The following is a 23514-nucleotide window of genomic DNA, read 5'->3' on the forward strand; positions in this document are numbered from 1 at the left end:
AGTTGACTTTCGATACGGGCTTGGCTTCAGCGTACAGGTATGTCAATACTATATAAATTGTACGCTGAAGTTTCTTTAGCTAATATTTTTCTAATGTTGACAGACCTTTGACATTGCTGGGGTTTGTTGAGTTAAAGACTTATTATCATCAGGGGCAGGAAGACATTATAGACATTAAACAGCGTATCATTACGTAGACAACAGTTGCACAACTGTATGCGTAAAAGGTAAATCAGTATATTAATAATTACGTTGACAACTAGCTTACGTAGCAACGTCCGAAAATATGAAATATCCGACATCTATTTCAATATTTAAAATTCAAGATATAATGACTACTGAACTGTTTTACTTTAAGGAAAAAACAGTAAAACTATGTTTTTAATGAAAATGAAACACAACAAACTAAATACTTATCATGATAACGGCTAAACGACTTATTATCCCAATATAACACTGTCATTGAATCGCACATTTCAATTAAAATTATTCCCCTTGAAAGTTAATGCATATTGATATAACGAATTCATCAAACGTTATCAAACATTAGTAATTTGCATTGCATCGGATTCCCACAATATTATGTGGATGTACATCGGATCCGGTTGTTGTTTATGTGTCAAGCTCATTTTGCAAGTGAGATACTTAAATTTCTTGCGTAGTAAAATCGGCTAGATTGAACTTTACCGGTACGCAGTTGTTTACCACTATCAAATCTAGTAAAGTACATAAAGATACTTACATAATTCTGCCGTATCTGTCTGAATAAACATCCGCTGCATAAAATATAGGCTTTATGAAGACAGAACTGGACACTGAAGGTAATTTATAATGTTTTTACTTGTAACTAATTTCCATCCATTTTACATAAAAGGATTTTTGAGTTTGGGCCCTTGGCCTAGATTCACCAACACATTCTCAGACTTAAGTATAAAAAATAGCATTGGACACAAGAATCCCTATTTTATAGTTTGAATAGACGCTGGCTATAAACGGAGATAAGGTCATAGGCCTACAATTCTATATGACGAAAGATGAAATATGAGATGTTAAATGTATAGTTAGACTCAACAATAAAAACTATTTAACATGATGGTTTAAAAAATATTATATAATGTAGAAGGAATAAGAATTGGTTGGTGAATATATCAATATTTTAACCTCTACAGCTGTCTGCAAGACAAGGTCAATATTCTAACCTCTACAGCTGTTTGTGAGGCAAGGTCAAAATTCTAACCTCTACAGCTGATTGCCAGGCAAGGTTAATATTCTAACCTCTTCAGCTGATTGCTAGGCAAGATCAATATTCTAACCTCTACAGCTAATTGCTAGGCAATGTCAAAATTCTAACCTCTACAGCTTATTGTGAGGCAAGGTCAATATTCTAACCTCTACAGCTGATTGCGAGGCAAGGTCAATATTCTAATCTCTACAGCTGATTGTGAGGCAAGGTCAATATTCTAACCTCTACAGCTGATTGTGAGGCAAGATCAATATTCTAACCTCTCTAGCTGATTGCTAGGCAAGGTCAATAGTCTAACCTCTACAGCTGATTGTGAGGCAAGGTCAATATTCTAACCTCTACAGCTGATTGTGAGGCAAGGTCAATATTCTAACCTCTACAGCTGATTGCGAGGCAAGGTCAATATTCTAACCTCTACAGCTGATTGTGAGGCAAGGTCAATATACTAACATCTACAGCTGATTGCGAGGCAAGGTCAATATTCTAACCTCTACAGCTAATTGTGAGACAAGATCAATATTCTAACCTCTACAGCTGATTAAGAGACAAGGTCAATATTCTAATCTCTACAGCTGACTGTGAGGCAAGATAAATATTCTAACCTCTACAGCTGATTGCGATGGAAGGTCAATATTCTTACCTCTACAGCTGATTGTGAAACAAGGTCAATATTCTATCCTCTACAGCTGATTGTGAGGCAAGATAAATATTCTAACCTCTACAGCTGATTGCGAGGCAAGATAAATATTCTTACCTCTACAGCTGATTGCAAGGCAAGATAAATATTCTTACCTCTACAGCTGATTGCAAGGCAAGGTTAACGCCTTTGAAGTGGATCCTGTTCTTGCTGCACTCCTGAAAGTGCTTCATGTTGTCTCGAATGTTTGCAAGGCGCCCATATCTTACTTGATCCTCAAAATCCAGCAAGGAGAGGTCCCTGGAAAAAATGAGCAATTACTCAGCGTGTAGGCAGGGTGAAGGCAGTGTAATAAATTAGGAATACCAAATAACACTTTACTACTCAGATATGCTCTTGTATGTGTTTGCAGTCACTCAGAAAATCAAATTAAATTTAACTTAAAATTAATTTTTACAAAATTCAAGGTTCAAAATATCATTTCCAATCCTAAGATACTTATGAGCATCAAACAGCATTAAACCTGAACTTCTGGATGTATGCTGGTTGCATATAGTCATTTTTACTTGAGAAGGAAAAGGTTAAGAATTACAAATACTATGGCCATTTTCTAGTTTTTACCACATGGGTATGGTTTACAACATAAGGTCAACATTCCATGTTATAATAAAGTGCAGTTTAAAAATAAAAAAAATGTGTAAAATAATGATTAGAAAAAATAATGTTTAAACCTTCAGCTGATGAATGCAATATGATACATATTGTGCCAAGCATTTGAGCTGGACTCAGAAAACGTAAGTGCATTAAGTGTTGTCCCAGATTAGCCGCTGCAACCTGCAGAGGGCTTATCAGTGACAAACTTTCTATCTAAACTTGATTATCACTTAGAAAAGACGTCTATGTAACAAAGAATACTATTAAAGTGGACAATGTCACACAGTTTTGCCTACAGGCTGACTACTGACTGATGCAAGTTTCCCTATTATATAATTTTAAAGTCCTTCACACCTCTCCATGTCTTTGATTGCCGTGGTAACATTTTTCAGAGCCAGCCAATCAGAATTGAAATCAAGCTGTTGCTGAACAACCTGCAACTTTCCAGCTGGATCAGACTTGCTTGTTGCCAGGGCAACAACCAGGAATTCTGTTCCATGGAATTTCTGAGAACTTGGGTCTTCCTGCTCCTTTTTATCCACCTGAATAAATAACTAAAACCTTTTTGTCCTTACACAAAATGTATACATTAAAAATAAAGCTAAAAACTTGCAAGTATTTTATTGGCTACATCTTTCACTGACATGTTATATCCACAATATTGTGGAATTAAAACAAATACAAATTTCAGATGAATATAAGGAATTTACGGGTTTGGACAAGCAAAATAATGACCAAATTTGGCACTTGAACAATAAGTGTGGCCTTCATCTTTAGCCACAGGTACATGTAGACAGGATTAACAAGACACCAACCATTTTCACATTGTTAACATGTCACATGGTTATCATTTGTGCTAATTTGTTTTGAAACCCTAGCAAGCCTTACCCTCTTATAAAAGCAAGGTAATTTGAAGGCATATATGTATAAACCCTTTCCCACTCAGAAGCAAAGTAAAATTTGCTATGTGCAAACAGCATAAAACTAGAACAGCATGGGAGTTACTCACAGTCTGTTCAGGTTTTATGCTGTTTGCTGCTCATCAGTATCTAAGGGTTGGAAATGAAACCTTTAAAACTTGAAATTATATATGAAAGATCTTTAATTAAATTAAACTTTCTAAGTGACTACAAATGTGTCAAAATAGGTTTCTAAGTGGGTAAGGAATAAGGAATAACCCAAATTTTGAAGTGTCCATAGGAATACTGAATTTGACGCAGGCGTTCTGGATTTGCATGAGACATTTTGTCTTGTGTGATGATTATTTGTGTTCATTTTGTTTCAATTTAATTTAAGTTTTTTCCAATGCATACAAGTCTCATTATGATGCAGACAGACTGACCATGCAAATAGCTCACCACAGCAACATTGAACTAATGAGAACTAAAGAACATATCTTCCTCAGCTTACAGACAAACAGACAGTCAGACATTTTATTTGACTTGCACAATGTACATCGTCAACATCACATATGGTTGGTATTGATAAATCTCAACATGTACAAAACATGAACAATGTATATGCGCCGAAAAATAAATGTCAGCAAACATGAATATAAACAAAACGAATGTATATTGAAGTACAGAGGATGAACAATTGGTAAATTATGATATATGATTTAACAAAGTCGATTTATTAGTTGAGACATATTGAGTGATTGTAGCAATTGTACAAACTTAATATCAGATGGATTATTATAGTAATATTTTTGTTATGTATTTCTTTCTTATATCAACAAGTGTGGAACAATTACATACTAAATGAAATTCGTCCTCAATATCTGTGGCATTACAACACAGACAATATATTATTGTCTAGCAATAGTGTTTCCATTATATCTACCAGTCTGTATACAAAGGGGGTGAACAGATAATCAGCATTATTAAATCTGTAATTTTTTGGAATTAGGTCAAGGCAATTCTCATATCCAAGCTTTTACTTAAATATTATATGTCTAACATTGGACTATCTTCTAGAAAATGGTACCTATTTTGTTTATATGAATCTACATTTCTGGATTTTAGAAGAATCTATATTTCTTGATTTCAGAATGAGTTAAACAATTTTAACAATAATATTATGAATGCTGATAGCCATGCCTCTATTAATATTATTTGATTTGATTGAAAAAATGTACAAACTATTTTCTGAAAATAGTGAGAAAGGGAAAAAAATAATAACAAATTTTATCATTGGACACACAATCAGCTTTCATTAAATCATAACGATTGTTAGAATACTGTGTGCCCAGCCAGGCATGGTACAGGTTACAAACAACCAATTGTTACACAAGCAATTGCACTGCCTATTTAAAAGACATGGGCATGTAGTAATTAAATCCAATATATTATACATTGTCCCAAAGATTATATAATGTTTGAATGATAATCAATAGGTTGTAAATGAATAATGCCCTGAAAAAATCAACAAGCACTTGTACATTCATTCTAATAATGCAATATGCTAAGGAAATGGTTACCAACCAAAGTCATATGGATAAAAAATGTACATGAACATGAAAGAATAATTGTACCATGAAAATTTGGTCAATAAACACACTCATTGATCTCTGTTTATTTGAGCAAAAATGAAAAATGCTAGAATTGTAAATTGTATGCGTCCTGTGGACTAACTTAATTGATATTCATTGGTTTAATTAAAAAATATTGCATCAGGTAAAAAAACATCAGTTCTTACCTACCAATGAAAAAAAAAAAATTAGACAAAACAAGCGATGTGTTTGTGAAACACCATGTCCCTATATATATATGACCGTTGACCTTGAATAATGACCTTGACCTTGACCTTTCACCTCTCAAAATGTGCAGCTCCATGACATACACATGCATGTCAAATATCAAGTTGCTAGCTTCAATATTGCATGGGACATAATAAATTGCATCACAACAAGTTGTAAAATAATGTTGGAAAAGAAATGCCAGTTGCAAGACAAACAAACCATTGGACGGACAGTGTGAGAGCTATATGCCACCCTACCGGAGGCATACACAATATTGTACCACAAACAAGTTTTATAACTATGATGCAGCCATATCAGAAGCATCATAAAACGCACCTTTGGGAGGCCCATTTGCTCTATTTCCTTCCACAACTCGTCTGTTTCTGGGTAAAAGTTCAACAATTCTACAGTTGCCCCACGCAATGAAAGAGCTGGGTAAAGCCATCCGCAAAAATGGTGTGAGGAATGCTGTGCACCTGAAATGTCATTTGGTTTGATAAAATAATGGGCTCCCATTTATATGATCATTACGTATGCCTTTTTAAGGCGTTCCTGCGGCTATTTCAGCTACCCCCCCCCTTAGCCATCACTTTTTATAGCATTTTTCGAATTTGAAAGATTTTAATATTTAAGTTTGAAACTGAATTATATGCACGGGCGTACTGCCGTATGCCTAGGAACGCCCCTGCTTGTTGATGGAATCATTCGGATGGTTTATGTTTCCAGAAGATAAAACACAAATGAACAAAATAAAACACTCTTAGCAGAAAAAAATAAATGTAGTAGGTAAAACAATAACGAATAAAAGCCACTACAGCCATTCCTTTGCATCAACAAGTGTTGAAATGAGATGGTTATGTTTTTTTACAAAAGGGGTAGAATTTCATGTTGAAAACATATCCTTTATACCAACTTTGTGTGATGGTAATTTTTTTAACACACTGACAACATCTTTTAACCCTTTGCATGCTGGGAATATTGTCGTCTGCTAAAATGTTGGCTGCTGAATTTCTAAAAATTAGCATTTTTTCCATTTTTTTTTCAATAATACTATCAGAATAGCAAACAGTTTGGATCCTGATGAGACGCCACGTTCTGTGGCGTCTCATCTGGATTCAAACTGTTTGCAAAGGCCTTTAAATTCGGTTCCAACGCTGAAAGGGTTAAAATGTACTATCAAATGAAGCAAATGATGAACAATGGTTTATTATATTTATTGTATAGCCTGTGTCAGAAGTAGAAAAGGGTTATGGATACATAAAAACCTTATTTAAGGAAAGACTACTTTCAAAATACACATGTTACACTAAACAAATAACTTTTACCATATCAAGAGTTTCATCTAAGAGTGACCTTATTATTACAAACAATGTTATTAAATTATTCTATGGCCATTTTCCACAACCATCTGATTAATAATGCAGTTGTCAGTGACTGGCAAAACTACATTCACAAATTAGAGGTATACCACTGCTAACATTGCTCAAGAATTTTGACTATTTCAGCCAACTGCTTTTGTGAATCAGCGACTCAGAACTACTAAGTATGGCAAATTATTAAATTATATTGCTTAGGTTTGTTGAACAAAAACTCTTTTGAATATAGGAAAAATTACTCCTAGAGTGCAACTAACAATTAATATTGATTACATGACTGCCAAAAAATACACAATTAACGGTTAAAAAAAGAAATAGAAATTATACTTATCATCTCCCTATTTAGCCCTAAGAGTTTAACCATAATGTTAAAAGTTGCAAATTTAATCTTAACAGAACCGTAGCTCGAAGAATTTGTTGGCAAAAAAACACACTACAAAGTAAATTTCATGATTCAAGTCAAAACAATGCAAATATTCCCAATCAAAAGGACCCCCAACCTAATTCCAAGGAAAACAACAATGATAAACAAGACTATTTCCAAGCAATATATGTCCCATACCGGCTCCATCATTGTCAGATTTTTTATATTTGTTTCCATAGCAACCAGATTTTTTGACATAGGAACACTGAATGAAATGACGTGTATAATGTCCATATTGTCCATCTATCCATGTTTCAAGTTTCATGCAAAAATACCAAAAACTTTTAAAGTAATCGCAGGATCCAGAAAACCACCATTTTCAACAGTATTTCTAGTCTATTTGTTTCCATAACAACCAGAATTTTTGACGTAGGAACAAAATGAAATAACGTGCATAATATCCATATTGCCATCTATCTGTGTTTCAAGGTTACATGAAAAAATATGACGAACTTTTAAAGTTATCGCAGGATCCAGAAAGTGTGACAGACAGACTCACAGACGCACAGAGCAAAAACCATAAGTCCCCCTCTGGTGAAACCGGTAGGGGACAATAAACAGATCTTACCAAACATCATAAGCAGGTCTTAGCAAACCATCATGAACTGATCTTACCAAAACATCATGAACTGATCTTACCAACACGTATCAGGAACAGATCTTACCAAAACATCATTTTTGTAAAACTCAACCAGAACAGTTTGCTGCGAGTCCAAGTTCCCCTCCATGTCAACTGTATCTTGAAGTCCTTCCGCGGGGACTATTTTCACGGTAACTACATCATTTTTTGTATTTACAGTCGAAGGGTTGACGGCTGCTTACGGAAATTTAACGTTTCCAGAGCCACTGCCAGCATATAGCCTACAAAACCCAAGGTAAATGTTGAAGGTTGAAGAGAGATTATCAGATGATTTACCTATTTCGTGTTATTTCCACTTTTAAATAATTTAACAGCAACAAAAATTCAATAAAGTGTTGTCACATGCTGTTTCAATGCCAACTTATTGAAAAATGACATTTTCCTTAAACATGAACCAGAATGCTGTTATTTTATAGCATTCCCAGTGTAACACAAATTGACAGTCAACAAGCAAATTCGTTGATTGATATCCCTCGCCAATATCCCTTCTGGACACAAAAGTGTTATATTTGACACTCAGCTAAAAAAATTATTTTTAAGATACAAAGGGCCAAAACTCCGTATTAACAGATGGTGTACAATGCCATTTGGCGTGCATCATCCTCTTATCCATATATATACTCATACAAAGTTTCAATGAAATCCGCCAAAGCACTTCCAAGATTATGGCTCAGGACACAAAGGGCTGGACAGAAGACGGACGAAAGACAGACGGACGGAAAGACGGACGAACGGACGAGAGAGCAATACCAAAACTAATCCCATCCCTATGGCGAGGGTTAATAATGGTCGTAACATATATGGCCTTTACCAAAACAAAATGGAAAAAACAAAGAGAAGACATAAATGCTGTCAATTTGTGCCATTTACTGTGTAAGTCAAAATACACAGGCTATAATGTTGTAAAATATGTGTCTTAACCAATACAAATAGGAAAAAACACCCTTTTTCAATAGTTGATGGATGAAAACACACCATGCAGGTGCAATTACTACATTTAAATGTGAATTTTATAAATTTTACACATTATATGTAGCAAATCCGGCAAAACTCTAATCATATTATTTTGGCCTGAGTGCAAATAATGTAACTTGATGTAGTACTTTTAGCCATTCCAACTCAGAAGGTAAGTGAAATGGCTATATGCAACCAGCATAAAAACCAGTATAGCCATCAAATAACTCACAGTCTGTTCAGGTTTTATCAGTTTGCTACTCATCAGTACCTTTGGGTTGGAAATGAAGCCTTTAACACTTGAATCGAGAAAGAAGGGTCTTAAATTTTATTTAATTTTCTTACCAACTACAAATGCAAGCGTGTATCTGAGTGGTAAAAGGCAAGTGTGCATCTAAGTGGTAAAAGGCAAGTGTGTATCTGAGTGGTAAAGGCAAGTGTGTATCTGAGTGATAAAAGGCCAGTGTGTATCTGAGTGGTAAAAGGCAAGTGTGTATCTGAGTGGTAAAGGGCAAGTGTGTATCTGAGTGGTAAGGGCAAGTGTGTATCTGAGTGGTAAAGGGCAAGTGTGTATCTGAGTGGTAAAGGGCAAGTGTGTATCTGAGTGGTAAAGGCACGTGTGTATCTGAGTGGTAAAGGGCAAGTGTGTATCTGAGTGGTAAAGGCAAGTGTGTATCTGAGTGGTAAAAGGGCAAGTGTGTTACTGAGTGGTAAAGGCAAGTGTGAACTCTGAGTGGTAAAAGGCAAGTGTGTATCTGAGTGGTAAAAGACAGTGTGTATCAGAATGGTTAAAGGCAAGTGTGTATCTGAGTGGTAAAAGGCAAGTGTGTATCTGAGTGGTAAAAGGGCAAGTGTGTGTCTGAGTGGTAAAAGGCAAGTGTGTTACTGAGTGGTAAAGGGCAAGTGTGTGTCTGAGTGGTAAAAGGGCAAGTGTGTATCTAAGTGGTAAAAGGCAAGTGTGTATCTGAGTGGTAAAAGGCAAGTGTGTATCTGAGTGGTAAAAGGGCAAGTGTGTATCTGAGTGATAAAAGGCAAGTGTGTATCTGAGTGGTAAAAGGCAAGTGTGTATCAGAATGGTTAAAGGCAAGTGTGTATCTGAGTGGTAAAAGGCAAGTGTGTATCTGAGTGGTAAAAGGGCAAGTGTGTGTCTGAGTGGTAAAAGGCAAGTGTGTTACTGAGTGGTAAAAGGGCAAGTGTGTGTCTGAGTGGTAAAAGGGCAAGTGTGTATCTAAGTGGTAAAAGGCAAGTGTGTATCTGAGTGGTAAAGGGCAAGTGTGTATCTGAGTGGTAAAGAGCAAGTGTGTATCTGAGTGGTAAAAGGCAAGTGTGCATCTGAGTGGTAAAAGGCAAGTGTGTATCTGAGTGATAAAAGGCAAGTGTGTATCTGAGTGGTAAAAGGCAAGTGTGTATCTGAGTGGTAAAAGGCAAGTGTGTTACTGAGTGGTAAAAGGCAAGTGTGTATCTGAGTGGTAAAGGGCAAGTGTGTATCTGAGTGGTAAAAGGCAAGTGTGTTACTGAGTGGTAAAAGGCAAGTGTGTTACTTGAGTGGTAAAAGGCAAGTGTGTATATGAGTGGTAAAGGGCAAGTGTGAATCTGAGTGGTAAAAGGCAAGTGTGAATCTGAGTGGTAAAATGCAAGTGTGTATCTGAGTGATAAAGGGCAAGTGTGTATCTAAGTGGTAAAGGGCAAGTGTGTGTCTGAGAGGTAAAGGCAAGTGTGTATCTGAGTGGTAAAAGGCAAGTGTGTATCTGAGTGGTAAAAGGGCAAGTGTGTATCTGAGTGATAAAAGGCAAGTGTGAATCTGAGTGGTAAAAGGCAAGTGTGTATCTGAGTGGTTAAGGGCAAGTGTGTATCTGAGTGGTAAAAGGCAAGTGTGTATCTGAGTGGTAAAAGGCAAGTGTGTATCTGAGTGGTAAAGGGCAAGTGTGTATCTGAGTGGTAAAAGGCAAGTGTGTTACTGAGTGGTAAAAGGCAAGTGTGTTACTGAGTGGTAAAAGGCAAGTGTGTATATGAGTGGTAAAGGGCAAGTGTGAATCTGAGTGGTAAAAGGCAAGTGTGAATCTGAGTGGTAAAATGCAAGTGTGTATCTGAGTGGTAAAGGGCAAGTGTGTATCTAAGTGGTAAAGGGCAAGTGTGTGTCTGAGAGGTAAAGGCAAGTGTGTATCTGAGTGGTAAAAGGCAAGTGTGTATCTGAGTGGTAAAAGGGCAAGTGTGTATCTGAGTGATAAAAGGCAAGTGTGAATCTGAGTGGTAAAAGGCAAGTGTGTATCTGAGTGGTAAAAGGCAAGTGTGTATCTGAGTGGTAAAAGGCAAGTGTGTATCTGAGTGGTAAAAGGCAAGTGTGCATCTGAGTGGTAAAAGGCAAGTGTGTTTCTGAGTGTTAAAAGGCAAGTGTGTGTCTGAGTGGTAAAAGGCAAGTGTGTATCTAAGTGGTAAAGGGCAAGTGTGCATCTGAGTGGTAAAAGGCAAGTGTGCATCTGAGTGGTAATAGGCAAGTGTGTATCTGAGTGGTAAAAGGCAAGTGTGTATCTGAGTGGTAAAAGGCAAGTGTGTGTCTGAGTGGTAAAGGGCAAGTGTGTATCTGAGTAGTAAAAGGCAAGTGTGTATCTGAGTGGTAAAAGGCAAGTGTGTGTCTGAGTGGTAAAAGGCAAGTGTGTATCTGAGTGGTAAAGGCAAGCGTGTATCTGAGTGGAAAAGGGCAAGTGTGTTACTGAGTGGTAAAGGGTTAAGCAAAGTTTAAGAGCCTGATTTCCACTTACTGCCCGTTGTCCGCATGGTAACCGACAGTGCCTGGTAACCAACCTATGAAAACTTCTTTGGTCGTCACGTCAGGTTCACTGATGCCTATTCCAAACAACCTTCCATCATCCATCTCCATCACCTGAATATTGATAATTAAACACAAAATTTGACAATTGGAGTTGAATTTTTTAATACAATTGTCCCTTTAAAAACATTTGTCATGAAATTTGAAAAACAAAAGTTAGAACACTAAAAACTTTATGCTGTAGTGGCTTGCTGTATCTGTCTTTTTAATGTCCTGGGTCTTCAGAATTTTTGAAATTCATTCATTGCTGTAGAAATGTTAACTCATGACAAAAATACGAGGTTAGATTTCCCAAATATGAACTTTGACATTGAGTTATGACCTTGACCTCAGACTAAGTGACCTGTTTGTTCATGTGCAGCGAACCACTTCATCATGCCGATCACTTTGCAATACCACCAAAATTAAAAAATCCATATCCATAGGCAAAATAAGAATATTTGAGCATTGACCTTAAATATTGACCTTGCTATAGGGGGCCTGGGTCTTTAATTGACACTCAGACTCATTGTGCTTATGATTTCTAAGGTTGTATTTTTGGCAAGAAAGGTAAAAACATTCATTTTGGACAAGGTTATGATGTGCTAAAAGTGTAAGGGGTTCACTTCTCATGTTTGGCCTGGTCATACAAGAGACTTTATGCTATAAACGTTAGATGCCATTACACCCTCTAGGGTATACAAATAATTTGACCCATTTTTTACAAAGATCCAATAAAGCCACTTGACGGCCGATTGAATAAATCCCATACCTTTAGTATTAGTATTAACTATCTTCCTTAAACCTAGTAGTCCTGCTCTGTGAAAAGGAGGTTTAATGCATCGGCCTGAAGTGTCATCCCAGATTAGCCTGTGCAGTCAGCACACCCTAATCAGGGACAACACTTTCCGCTTTTATTTTATTTTTTGTTTACAGATAGACTCTTTTGAAGAAAATCTCATTTAAGGGGAGAGAAATATAATACTGGAATGTATTTTACTATAAGAACATCCCACTTTATAGAATATTCTTTGTTTTAGACTAAAGACTAACATCCGGTTTGTGGATAAGAGCCTATATTTCACTAAGAATCATCCAACACATTGGCCCAAGCCCAAGCTTAGCGATTTGATACAAGTTCTCAGAACATTGGCCCAAGCCCAAGCTTAGCGATTTGATACAAGTTCTCAGAACATTGGCCCAAGCCCAAGCTTAGCGATTTGATACAAGTTCTCAGAACATTGGCCCAAGCCCAAGTTTAGCGATTTGATACAAGTTCTCAGAACATTGGCCCAAGCCCAAGTTTAGCGATTTGATACAAGTTCTCAGAACATTGGCCCAAGCCCAAGCTTAGCGATTTGATACAAGTTCTCAGAACATTGGCCCAAGCCCAAGCTTAGCGATTTGATACAAGTTCTCAGAACATTGGCCCAAGCCCAAGCTTAGCGATTTGATACAAGTTCTCAGAACATTGGCCCAAGCCCAAGCTTAGCGATTTGATACAAGTTCTCAGAACATTGGCCCAAGCCCAAGCTTACCGATTTGATACAAGTTCTCAGAACATTGGCCCAAGCCCAAGCTTAGCGATTTGATACAAGTTCTCAGAACATTGGCCCAAGCCCAAGCTTACCGATTTGATACAAGTTCTCAGAACATTGGCCCAAGCCCAAGCTTAGCGATTTGATACAAGTTCTCAGAACATTGGCCCAAGCCCAAGCTTAGCGATTTGATACAAGTTCTCAGAACATTGGCCCAAGCCCAAGTTTAGCGATTTGATACAAGTTCTCAGAACATTGGCCCAAGCCCAAGCTTAGCGATTTGATACAAGTTCTCAGAACATTGGCCCAAGCCCAAGTTTACCGATTTGATACAAGTTCTCAGAACATTGGCCCAAGCCCAAGCTTAGCGATTTGATACAAGTTCTCAGAACATTGGCCCAAGCCCAAGTTTACCGATTTGATACAAGTTCTCAGAACATTGGCCCAAGCCCAAGTTTAGCGATTTGATACAAGTTCTCAGAACATTGGCCCAAGCCCAAGCTTAGCGATTTGATACAAGTTCTCAGAACATTGGCCCAAGCCCAAGCTTACCGATTTGATACAAGTTCTCAGAACATTGGCCCAAGCCCAAGCTTACCGATTTGATACAAGTTCTCAGAACATTGGCCCAAGCCCAAGTTTAGCGATTTGATACAAGTTCTCAGAACATTGGCCCAAGCCCAAGCTTAGCGATTTGATACAAGTTCTCAGAACATTGGCCCAAGCCCAAGCTTAGCGATTTGATACAAGTTCTCAGAACATTGGCCCAAGCCCAAGCTTAGCGATTTGATACAAGTTCTCAGAACATTGGCCCAAGCCCAAGCTTACCGATTTGATACAAGTTCTCAGAACATTGGCCCAAGCCCAAGTTTAGCGATTTGATACAAGTTCTCAGAACATTGGCCCAAGCCCAAGCTTAGCGATTTGATACAAGTTCTCAGAACATTGGCCCAAGCCCAAGTTTAGCGATTTGATACAAGTTCTCAGAACATTGGCCCAAGCCCAAGTTTACCGATTTGATACAAGTTCTCAGAACATTGGCCCAAGCCCAAGCTTAGCGATTTGATACAAGTTCTCAGAACATTGGCCCAAGCCCAAGCTTAGCGATTTGATACAAGTTCTCAGAACATTGGCCCAAGCCCAAGTTTAGCGATTTGATACAAGTTCTCAGAACATTGGCCCAAGCCCAAGTTTACCGATTTGATACAAGTTCTCAGAACATTGGCCCAAGCCCAAGCTTACCGATTTGATACAAGTTCTCAGAACATTGGCCCAAGCCCAAGCTTAGCGATTTGATACAAGTTCTCAGAACATTGGCCCAAGCCCAAGCTTAGCGATTTGATACAAGTTCTCAGAACATTGGCCCAAGCCCAAGTTTAGCGATTTGATACAAGTTCTCAGAACATTGGCCCAAGCCCAAGTTTACCGATTTGATACAAGTTCTCAGAACATTGGCCCAAGCCCAAGCTTAGCGATTTGATACAAGTTCTCAGAACATTGGCCCCAAGCCCAAGCTTAGCGATTTGATACAAGTTCTCAGAACATTGGCCCAAGCCCAAGCTTAGCGATTTGATACAAGTTCTCAGAAACTGCAATGCAAGAGTGTAAAGTGTCGTCCCACCCCTTGTCAAATAAAAACGCACTTTTTACCAAAACACACATTTAGCGCACTTAAAAGTGCGTTAATTGTGTGTTTTTTGTTACTATGTGCGTTTTCAGTGTTCAAAAGTGCATTTAAGTGCGCTTTTTGTGCCTTTTTTCTTTTCAAGTGCGTTATTTTATTGAAAAAGTGCGTTTTTTGTGTGTTTTCTTCATCTGTAAGTGCGCTTTTGAGTGTAGATGTGAGCAAAATGTGTGTTTTTTATCTAAGAAGTGCGTCTTTTATTTAGGAAGTGCGTTTTTGTGTGTTTTTCTTCATCTGTAAGTGCGCTTTTGAGTGTAGATATGAGAAAAATGTGTGTTTTTTATCAAGAAGTGCGTCTTTATTTAGGAAGTGCGTCTTTTATCTAAGAAGTGTGTTTTAAGGTTTACAGATGTGGGTTTTTTCTCACAAAAGTGCGTTTTTCTATTTTGATGTGCGTCTTTTTTAAGCATAAGTTAGTTTTTTATTTCATAAGTGCGTTTTTATCATATTATCTGTTTTAAACGGATGTATCTAAAAAGACACATGTTTAACACACTTCTCAAAAAGTGCGTCTTTAACAACCGTTTAGCAAATGTTGTACAGAAATTGAACAAGAAACAAAATTGTTGCAGGCTCTAACAATTTATTTACATCAAATGAATAAACATAGACATATATCTCAGTAACCTGTAATAATATAAGGGGCAGTTTGAATAATTACTGGTTGTCCATATTAACCTGTTTAATGTTTACATACTTTATCATACAATTTCAATGCATACCCTATTGCTTACGTTTTAATCTCAAACATTTCTAAAAATTTCCACCTAAATCAGACTGTGTGTTACTAATTAAAAATATTGAAAGTGTCAAAAGTATTATGTGGGCTTGATAGTATCAATTATATTTCCTCAACATAAATAAGTATTTGAACTTTCTTATACTGATATTTATACCCTAATACAATTAATGTCTACCACATTTACCATAAACATACATTTTAAAAGGCAATTAAAATAATATTTAAACTATTAATATTATTTGCTAAAACCATTCAGCATGTTATATTTAAATATTTACAATTAAATATAATGTGTTAAGGGTGCTGTGTATTATTCAATAAATATTTTGGTGTTGAAATGACTGCCTTATCAGTATTTCTCAAATTATGCAATTTTTGGCTTAGACACAGCATGGAATCAGATAAGAGAATAGCCAGTCCCTATCAGTCCTCCATCTAAGCCTAACTAAGGGGTGTTGATATACTTTTGATTTGTTCAGGCACCATCTATTTGAGAACCACAGATAGGAAGTTATTTTTTGAAAACAAGCAGCATCAGCAACTGACTTTAAGCTAGAATTAAGTGTCTTGAAATACTTTCAGCATGAAGTATTGTGTGATGAAAAAAATGTGTATTTACTACAATGTGTAAATCAACAATAAGTTTGTTGCAAAGGAGATTAAAAGTGGGTGGTTAAAGACATATAAAGTCATATGGTCTAGTTCAACAACTGCCTGTATTTTTGGAATACTGAAGAACAGTCTGTTGTAACAGGTTCGTATTTTCAATTCTGCATCCCTTTTTTATTTAGTTTATTGAATTAATTATGATCATTATCATATTTATGTATTGTCACTGGGAAATGTAAATGGATGAGTAAATGTAATGCAATTTTAAAGAAAAACAACACCATTTGAATTATTATGGCTGTATTTTATGGTTATTGTCATCTTAAAGTTATTTATACCTATTTTTGGTCATTAATGAACAGATTTTTCCCCCATATTAAATGAGAACTTTTAAATTTAAAGGTTAAACCCCATGGTGACCGTGAAATTTACATTGATCAGAAGATCCTTTGGAAAGAATGTGCATCATCGCATCGCCTGCCAAAAAAGGGAGCAAAAGAGAGACTACCTGATGTATGGACTTGAATACCAGGTTTTACCCTGCACAAGCTGGCCGACATGAGGAGAACAGGAGTGGGAAAACCGCGCCCTCTCCTTGACCAAGAAAAGCTGGATTTGTTTAGAGGTAAAACTATACAGGGTACTGGTTATTGCATTTTAAAGGTGTCACACTTCTGACCTGTCTACACAGCAAAATGAGACCACGTATCTTGGTACATTTTCGAACAGTATTTTCTATCAAACGTATTTATTTATGAAAAGCGTTATGTCACATGTGATCAGGGGATTAAAATTGCAAAATAAACAACCAAAAACAACAAGCAAACAAACTAGTTTTGATATAAATTTATAATTTTTATAGCAACAAGATTACATGTACCATAACAGCAATATTCAACACTTACATTATAAAATATCTTTCAGGACCTGATCAAATGAGATCATGCATGAGACGCATCGCGCAAAGGCCATGACAGTATAATAGTTGCAAAGAAGTTTGACCGGCTGGTGGCAGACTTTGAGAGAAAGATGAGAGTTGCACTCCGCCGCCTCAAAGAAATGCTGACAGGCCTTGATTGATATGCATCTTTCTTATGTGTATAGCTGTTCGTGTGTATATACTGTACATGTTATTATAGTATGCTATTATTTTTTGTTTATTTATAATCAAATTATGTTTATATTTATTTCATCAAATTGCCATTGATATTTAATTACTCATGTATGTTAAAAAATGTTGGTGTACATTAAAGTATAAAATTGACTTATCTTGTAATTATTAAAATACACAAATATATATGTTTATATAATTATTGGTTTTTATTGCATATCTGAATTTAAAAAAAACTTTTAACAGCATATAATTAAATCAACTGTTAAGGCAAAAGATGCACCTTTAACGCACATGTGTGCTTTTTGTGAGTGCGTTTTTTGCTGCCATTCATGTGCGTAAATTGTGCGTTTTGTGTGGGTTATAACTGCGCTTAATGTGCGTTAAATTTGCGCTTTTTGTGAGTTAAATGTGTGCTTTTTTATTTAAAAAGCGCACATTTAACGCACATAAAAGCGCACGTTTAACACACATGTGCGCTTTTATGTGGGTTATAACTGCGCTTTTCGTGAGTTAAATGTGCGCTTTTTAAATAAAAAAGCGCACATTTAACTCACAAAAAGCGCACATTTAACGCACTTAAAAGCGCACATTTTACACACATAAATGGCAGTCAAAAATGCACTTATAAAAAGTGCACGTTTAACGCACATTTAACGCACATAAAAGCGCACATTTAACACACATGTGCGCTTTTATGTGGGTTATAACTGCGCTTTTTGTGAGTTAAATGTGCGCTTTTTAAATAAAAAAAAGCGCACATTTAACTCACAAAAAGCGCACATTTAACGCACTTAAAAGCGCACATTTTACACACATAAATGGTAGTCAAAAACGCACTTATATAAAGAGCGCACGTTTAACGCACATAAAGCGCACATTGAACACACTTATAAAAAGCGCACGTTTAGCGCACATAAAGCGCACATTTATCCACAAAAAGCGCACATTTTCTTGTTTGTTTGTTTTTGTTAAAATCTCACTCGGTAAGAAAAAGCGCACAAAAAACGCAGTGCCAATACCGCCACGTTTAACACACGCAAAACGTACTTAAAACGTACATTTCACACACTTTTTTGAGAAGGGACATTAGACTGTGCAGTCCACACAGGCTTATTAAGAATGACACTTTCCGCTGTTGTGGATTTTTTGCTTAAAAAAAGTATTTTCTCAACAAAAATGAAGTGTAGGCAGAGAGTGTTTCCCCTTATCTAGTGGACTGGTTCCCCTTATCTAGTGGACTGGTTCCCCTTATCTAGTGGACTGAGCAGGCTAATCTAGGGCAACACGTTACACACATGCATTAAGCCCAGTTTTCCCAGAACATGGCACATTTATAAACACACATACCTTGACGGAAAATTCCAGCAACTCCCTATTGAATGGTGTCTTGCTTATGAAGTGCCCAAAGTACGTTGTTGACCCACTTTCCTTGTCCACGTTGGTCCTACAAATATGTATCCTTACCCTGATTGTTTGGCATTACAGCAAACTCAATATTTTATATTATTATAGTCACTTTTATTTACAATGCTAAACTCCTATAGGCCATCGTGACATAGAAATACTGTCAGACCCAGCGGGAAAAAAATTAATGTCCAAAAAATACTGTCGCCCGCTAAAAAAATACTGTCGCCCCCTTCCTTAGCAATCAATTGCGGAATGGTAAAAAATAATACTGTCCAATACGCGCATTCGCAGTACGCAGTTTTGCTTTTGGCTGTAAAGAGACAACAAATCTGTCAATCTGACGTAAATTGTAAAAAAAAAGTTCTTATCAAGATCCAGTGAGTAACACGCAGCGCACATTGTTCATGTTTGAATAGTTTTTTCGGTATAATAAAAAAATATTACATGTCTGACAGGGTGACAGTAAATTAGTCAAATTTTGGAAAAATATGTCAACATTGGCTTCACCTCAGTTAACAGTATTTCCTCAAGTTGACAAATTTTCTATCACCTGTCAGACATGTAAAATGTATATACTACTGCGTTCAGACAACAAAAATATAAGATGCGCTCTGGGAAAATGGAGTTTAATGCATGTGAAAAAGTGTCGTTCCTGATTAGCCTGTGCAGTCTATACAAGCTAATCAGGGACAAAACTGTCCACTTGAATGGTGTTTTTCTATTAAAGGAAGTCAATTCTAAGGGAATATAAAGTTATGGCAGAAAGCGACAAAGTGTCGTCCCTGGTTAGCCTCTGCAGACTGCACATGCAAGCATGAGACAATTTACGCACATGCATTAAGCCCTTTTCCTTACAGGGCATCTCCTAAAATCAGTACTTCCTCAACATGTCATCTTACATGCTGGATAGTTAGACATTAACACACGGCAATGATGGGCGGGACGTCTATAATGGGCCTGATGCAGCAGCAACATAACCGCCAGATAGCCTTTGACCTGAGGGCCATTATGAGGCTAGGGCCAATTATAGATGTCCGGCCCAGCTAAGTAGTGTGTTATAGATTATATGACATATCATACTATTTTGTTCCTTAACTGAAATTGATTATAGTACCAGCTTTATGTACTTTTATTTTCATTCAATTGATTATGAAAGTAATACGCACACTTTCTACTTTATGATATTTTCTGTCTTAAGAAAGTATCTTCTTAGCAAAAATCAAGTTCAGACGGAAAGTGTTGTCCCTGATTAGCCTCTTCTGACTGCACAGGCTAATCTGGGACAATACTTTACGCACATGGATTAAACCCCCCTTTTCAAAGAACACGTCCCATATACATGTAAAGACTAGTTTGTGCTCAGTGTAATACAGTACATATGACACCACAAACAGGATTAAACAACGTGTTGTCAATCCTAGAAATCACTTACTTATAAATGATTTGTCCGTCGTCCATCACATTGCAATAATGAGCCCGTCCCAGCGTTATCTTGTTCCTTAATGGAGCCTGCAAAATACATGATGATACAAGTAAACTTATGTTACATGTTATCTTAGTTCTTTACATTAAAACCAAGTAAACAACATGTCACATGTTAACTTAGTTATTTACATTAAAACCAAGTAAACAACATGTTACATGTAATCTTAGTTCTTTACATTAACACCAAGTAAACAACATGTAACAAGTAATCTTAGTTCTTTACATTAAAACCAAGTAAACAACATGTTACATGCTATCTTAGTTCTTTACATTAAAACCAAGTAAACAACATGTTACATGTTATCTTAGTTCTTTACATTAAAACCATGTAAACAACATGTAACAAGTAATCTTAGTTCTTTACATTTAAACAAAGTAAACAACATGTTACATGCTATCTTAGTTCCATACATTTAAACGGACTGCCCTTCTCAAAATAAAATACACTTTTTAACAAAATACGCTTTAAAAAGTGTATTTTTTCTGCATTTTTACCGAAAAGTGTATTTTTTCTGCATTTTTTTCATAATTAAGTGCACTAAAGTGCATTTTTTCTGTATTTTCATTATCTTTAAGTGTATTTTACTGTACTTTAAGTGTATCTTCTGTAGACAAAGTGCATCTTTTTATGCAATACGTGCATTTTTTCAATGAAGTGCATTTTTTGTGCATATTAGTGTATCTTCTGATTTGCAAAAAAAAAATTCTTTCTGTACAAGTGTAGTTTTTGTGCATCTTCATAAAAAAGAGCAACACTATAGCAAATAACTGAAGTTAAAGGACAGAAATATAGTGTTTAATAGGAGAATTGTACTGAATTCTTTTTTATCTTCACATGATGTTTATGGTATTATTATAACAATTTGTCTGCTCATAAAATATGTGAATCAGTAGAGCAGCTTTTAAAGGGAAAAGTACAACTAAATCAGGCTGTGGGTAAATAATTAAAAATATTGAAAGTGTCAAAAAAAATATGTGGGCTTGCCAGAATCAATTATATCTTCACAACATAAAAAACAAGTATTTGAACTTTCTTACACTGATATTTAACCCCAATTCAATTAATATTATGTCTACCACATTGACTATTAACATACATTTTAAAAGACAATTTAAATAATATTTATAATATTATATTTATTTCCTAACACCATTCAGTATGTTATATTGAAATATTCACAATTAAATATAATATGCTAAGTGTGCTGTGTATTATTCAATAAATATCAGATAAGATCAGGATCAGATAAGAGATCAATTAGCATCATAAACACTAATCCCTATCAGTGCTTCATCTAGCCAAAACAAAGGGGTGTTTATAGAATTTTGATTGGTTCTGGGACCATCTATTTGAAAACAAACCACTTTTGATTGGTTGGAGCACAGCAAGTTATTTGGAGCACAGGAAGTTATTTTTGTAAACAATTTGGTTTCAGCAACTTAAATTGAGCTAAATTTTTAGGTATAATTCAGCAACATTAATTCTAGTGTCAAATGTCTTGAAATTCTTTCAGCACATTAACTATTGTGTGATGAAAACAATGTGTGTTTACTACAATGTGTAAATCAACAATAAGTTTGTTGCAAAGAAGATTCAAAGTGGGTGGTTAAAGTGATCAACAACTGCCGTTTTTGTTTTTTTGGAATGCTGAAGAACAGCTGTAACAGGTTTGTATTTTCATTTCTGCATCTCTTTTTAATTAAATTAATTATGATCATTATCATATTTATGTATTGTCACTGGGAAATGTAACTGGATGAGTAAATGTAATGCAATTTTAAGGAAAAAAAACACCATTTGAATTATTATAACTGTATTTTATGGTTATTGTCATCTTAAACAGATTTCTTTCCCCCATATTTAATCAGAACTTTAATATTTTATATTTGAAGGTTAAACCCCAAGGTGAAATTTACATTGATCGGAAGATCCATTGCACAGAATGTGCATCATCGCCTGCCAAAAAAGGGAGCAAAAAGGGGACTACCTGATGTATGCAGGGCTCGCGCTGTCGTTCGCCACTTGAGCCATTTGCGAAAATATTGAGAATTTGGCTCAAGAAAAATCCGATTTGCGAAAATGCTTAAATCTCGTAAAATTTCATTGAAAACAGCCGCCATTTTAACCCGAAACTGGTTTTCTATATTTTTCTCTTTGTTTCAATGAAAGTATTCGCAATTTGAACAGTGAACGAAAACCGGTCTGCACCTGTATCGAGACATCGCTTGACCTTATTGTTATTGAAGTGCACATGGTAGCTGGCCAATCAAAACTGAGCTGGCTTACACATGAAATGACGTTGTTGAATGAAACGTAAAAATGGGTGGAGCTATGAATACACAGTAAATATTGTCGTCTGCAAACAAAATAGCGGATGGTCGCAAATGTCGTATTATAAGATTAAAAATGAAAATAAGCGTGACAATAAATTGAAAATCGGTATGCAAATTAAAGAGTGATAATTAAATAATTAGTTCTATGTCGTTGATGTTACAACTTTCTGCCGATTTCGATTGAAATGAAATTAATTTGATCGTTTTACGCACACACTATGATAACTAACAGCGGCGTATTTTAATCAAAGTAAAACGTGAAAAACAAGTACGGTTTAATTGCAATTAAAATTTAATTAAAGTTACGAATTTGTAATGCATAGGAAGACTAATTCATGTCGTCTACTATATAAATGGAAGTAACCACTTTGTCCGTACAGTCGCTAACATGACTTCTTTAACCATAAAGCGTCCTTTGAACGAAAATGAGTCTGAACAAACAACCCGTCTGTAGATCTGTCATAGTCATTAGCACTTTTCTATGGAATTCCATAGAAAATACTATGGAATTCTACGGAAATCGATGAAAATCCATGGAATTTGATGGAATTCCATCCACTTGCCAATTTTCCATCTGAAGCTGTTATGGAATTCCACGGAATCTCGACTAAAATTCCATGCATTTCCACGGAATGTATGGAAAACACCATGGAAAGTTGGACTCAGCCATTTTTTTCAACGGAAATCATTATGGAAAATAACTTATACATTTTCTTGGATGGAAATCAATGGAAAATAACTTAGAAAATTTTCGCTGGTTGTCTGAAATGTATTTGTAGTTTAAAACATGTATGAATTTATTTGCATCATGTATTTTGTATTTAAAAGAAAATGCAATAAAGATAATTATAAATTTGTTCTAGAAATTGGAACAGTTCTGGAACTGTTCCATATTTGTGTTCTAAAACGTATGTTCTGGAATTGTTCCAAAACAGTTTTTTTAGAATAAATCCAGAACATTTGTGGAAAATGGCTTAGGACTGAAACTGTTCCAATAATTTCAAGAAACTTTTTAGAACATTTCAAGGACAAAATATGGTCGAGAAATTTCTAAAAATGTTTTAAAATGTAGTTCTAGAACACATCTAGAACGCTTTAAGAACCAGTAAGTTCTACAAAAGTTATAA

General features: G+C 35.8%; 2 protein-coding genes across 2 annotated transcripts in view; both read right to left on the minus strand.

Annotated features, from left to right (window-relative positions):
* The window catches only part of LOC127848047 (uncharacterized), a 12304-nt gene extending 6595 nt beyond the window's left edge, over positions 1–5709 (minus strand). Inside the window, exons 1-3 of the mRNA XM_052380332.1 lie at positions 5611–5709; positions 2889–3076; positions 2036–2180 (exon numbers count right to left, since the gene is read on the minus strand). Coding sequence (XP_052236292.1) covers positions 2036–2180; positions 2889–3076; positions 5611–5625 — 348 coding nt within the window. The 5' untranslated portion in view covers positions 5626–5709. The remainder of the gene's footprint in view (positions 1–2035; positions 2181–2888; positions 3077–5610) is intronic.
* A 5397-nt stretch (positions 5710–11106) lies between these two features.
* Positions 11107–23514, minus strand: part of LOC127848384 (uncharacterized) — a 62266-nt gene continuing 49858 nt past the window's right edge. Inside the window, exons 18-20 of the mRNA XM_052380819.1 lie at positions 20001–20077; positions 18509–18605; positions 11107–11549 (exon numbers count right to left, since the gene is read on the minus strand). Coding sequence (XP_052236779.1) covers positions 11424–11549; positions 18509–18605; positions 20001–20077 — 300 coding nt within the window. The 3' untranslated portion in view covers positions 11107–11423. The remainder of the gene's footprint in view (positions 11550–18508; positions 18606–20000; positions 20078–23514) is intronic.

This window comes from Dreissena polymorpha, chromosome 10 (genome assembly GCF_020536995.1).
Source record: "Dreissena polymorpha isolate Duluth1 chromosome 10, UMN_Dpol_1.0, whole genome shotgun sequence".
Lineage (NCBI taxonomy): Eukaryota > Metazoa > Mollusca > Bivalvia > Myida > Dreissenidae > Dreissena > Dreissena polymorpha.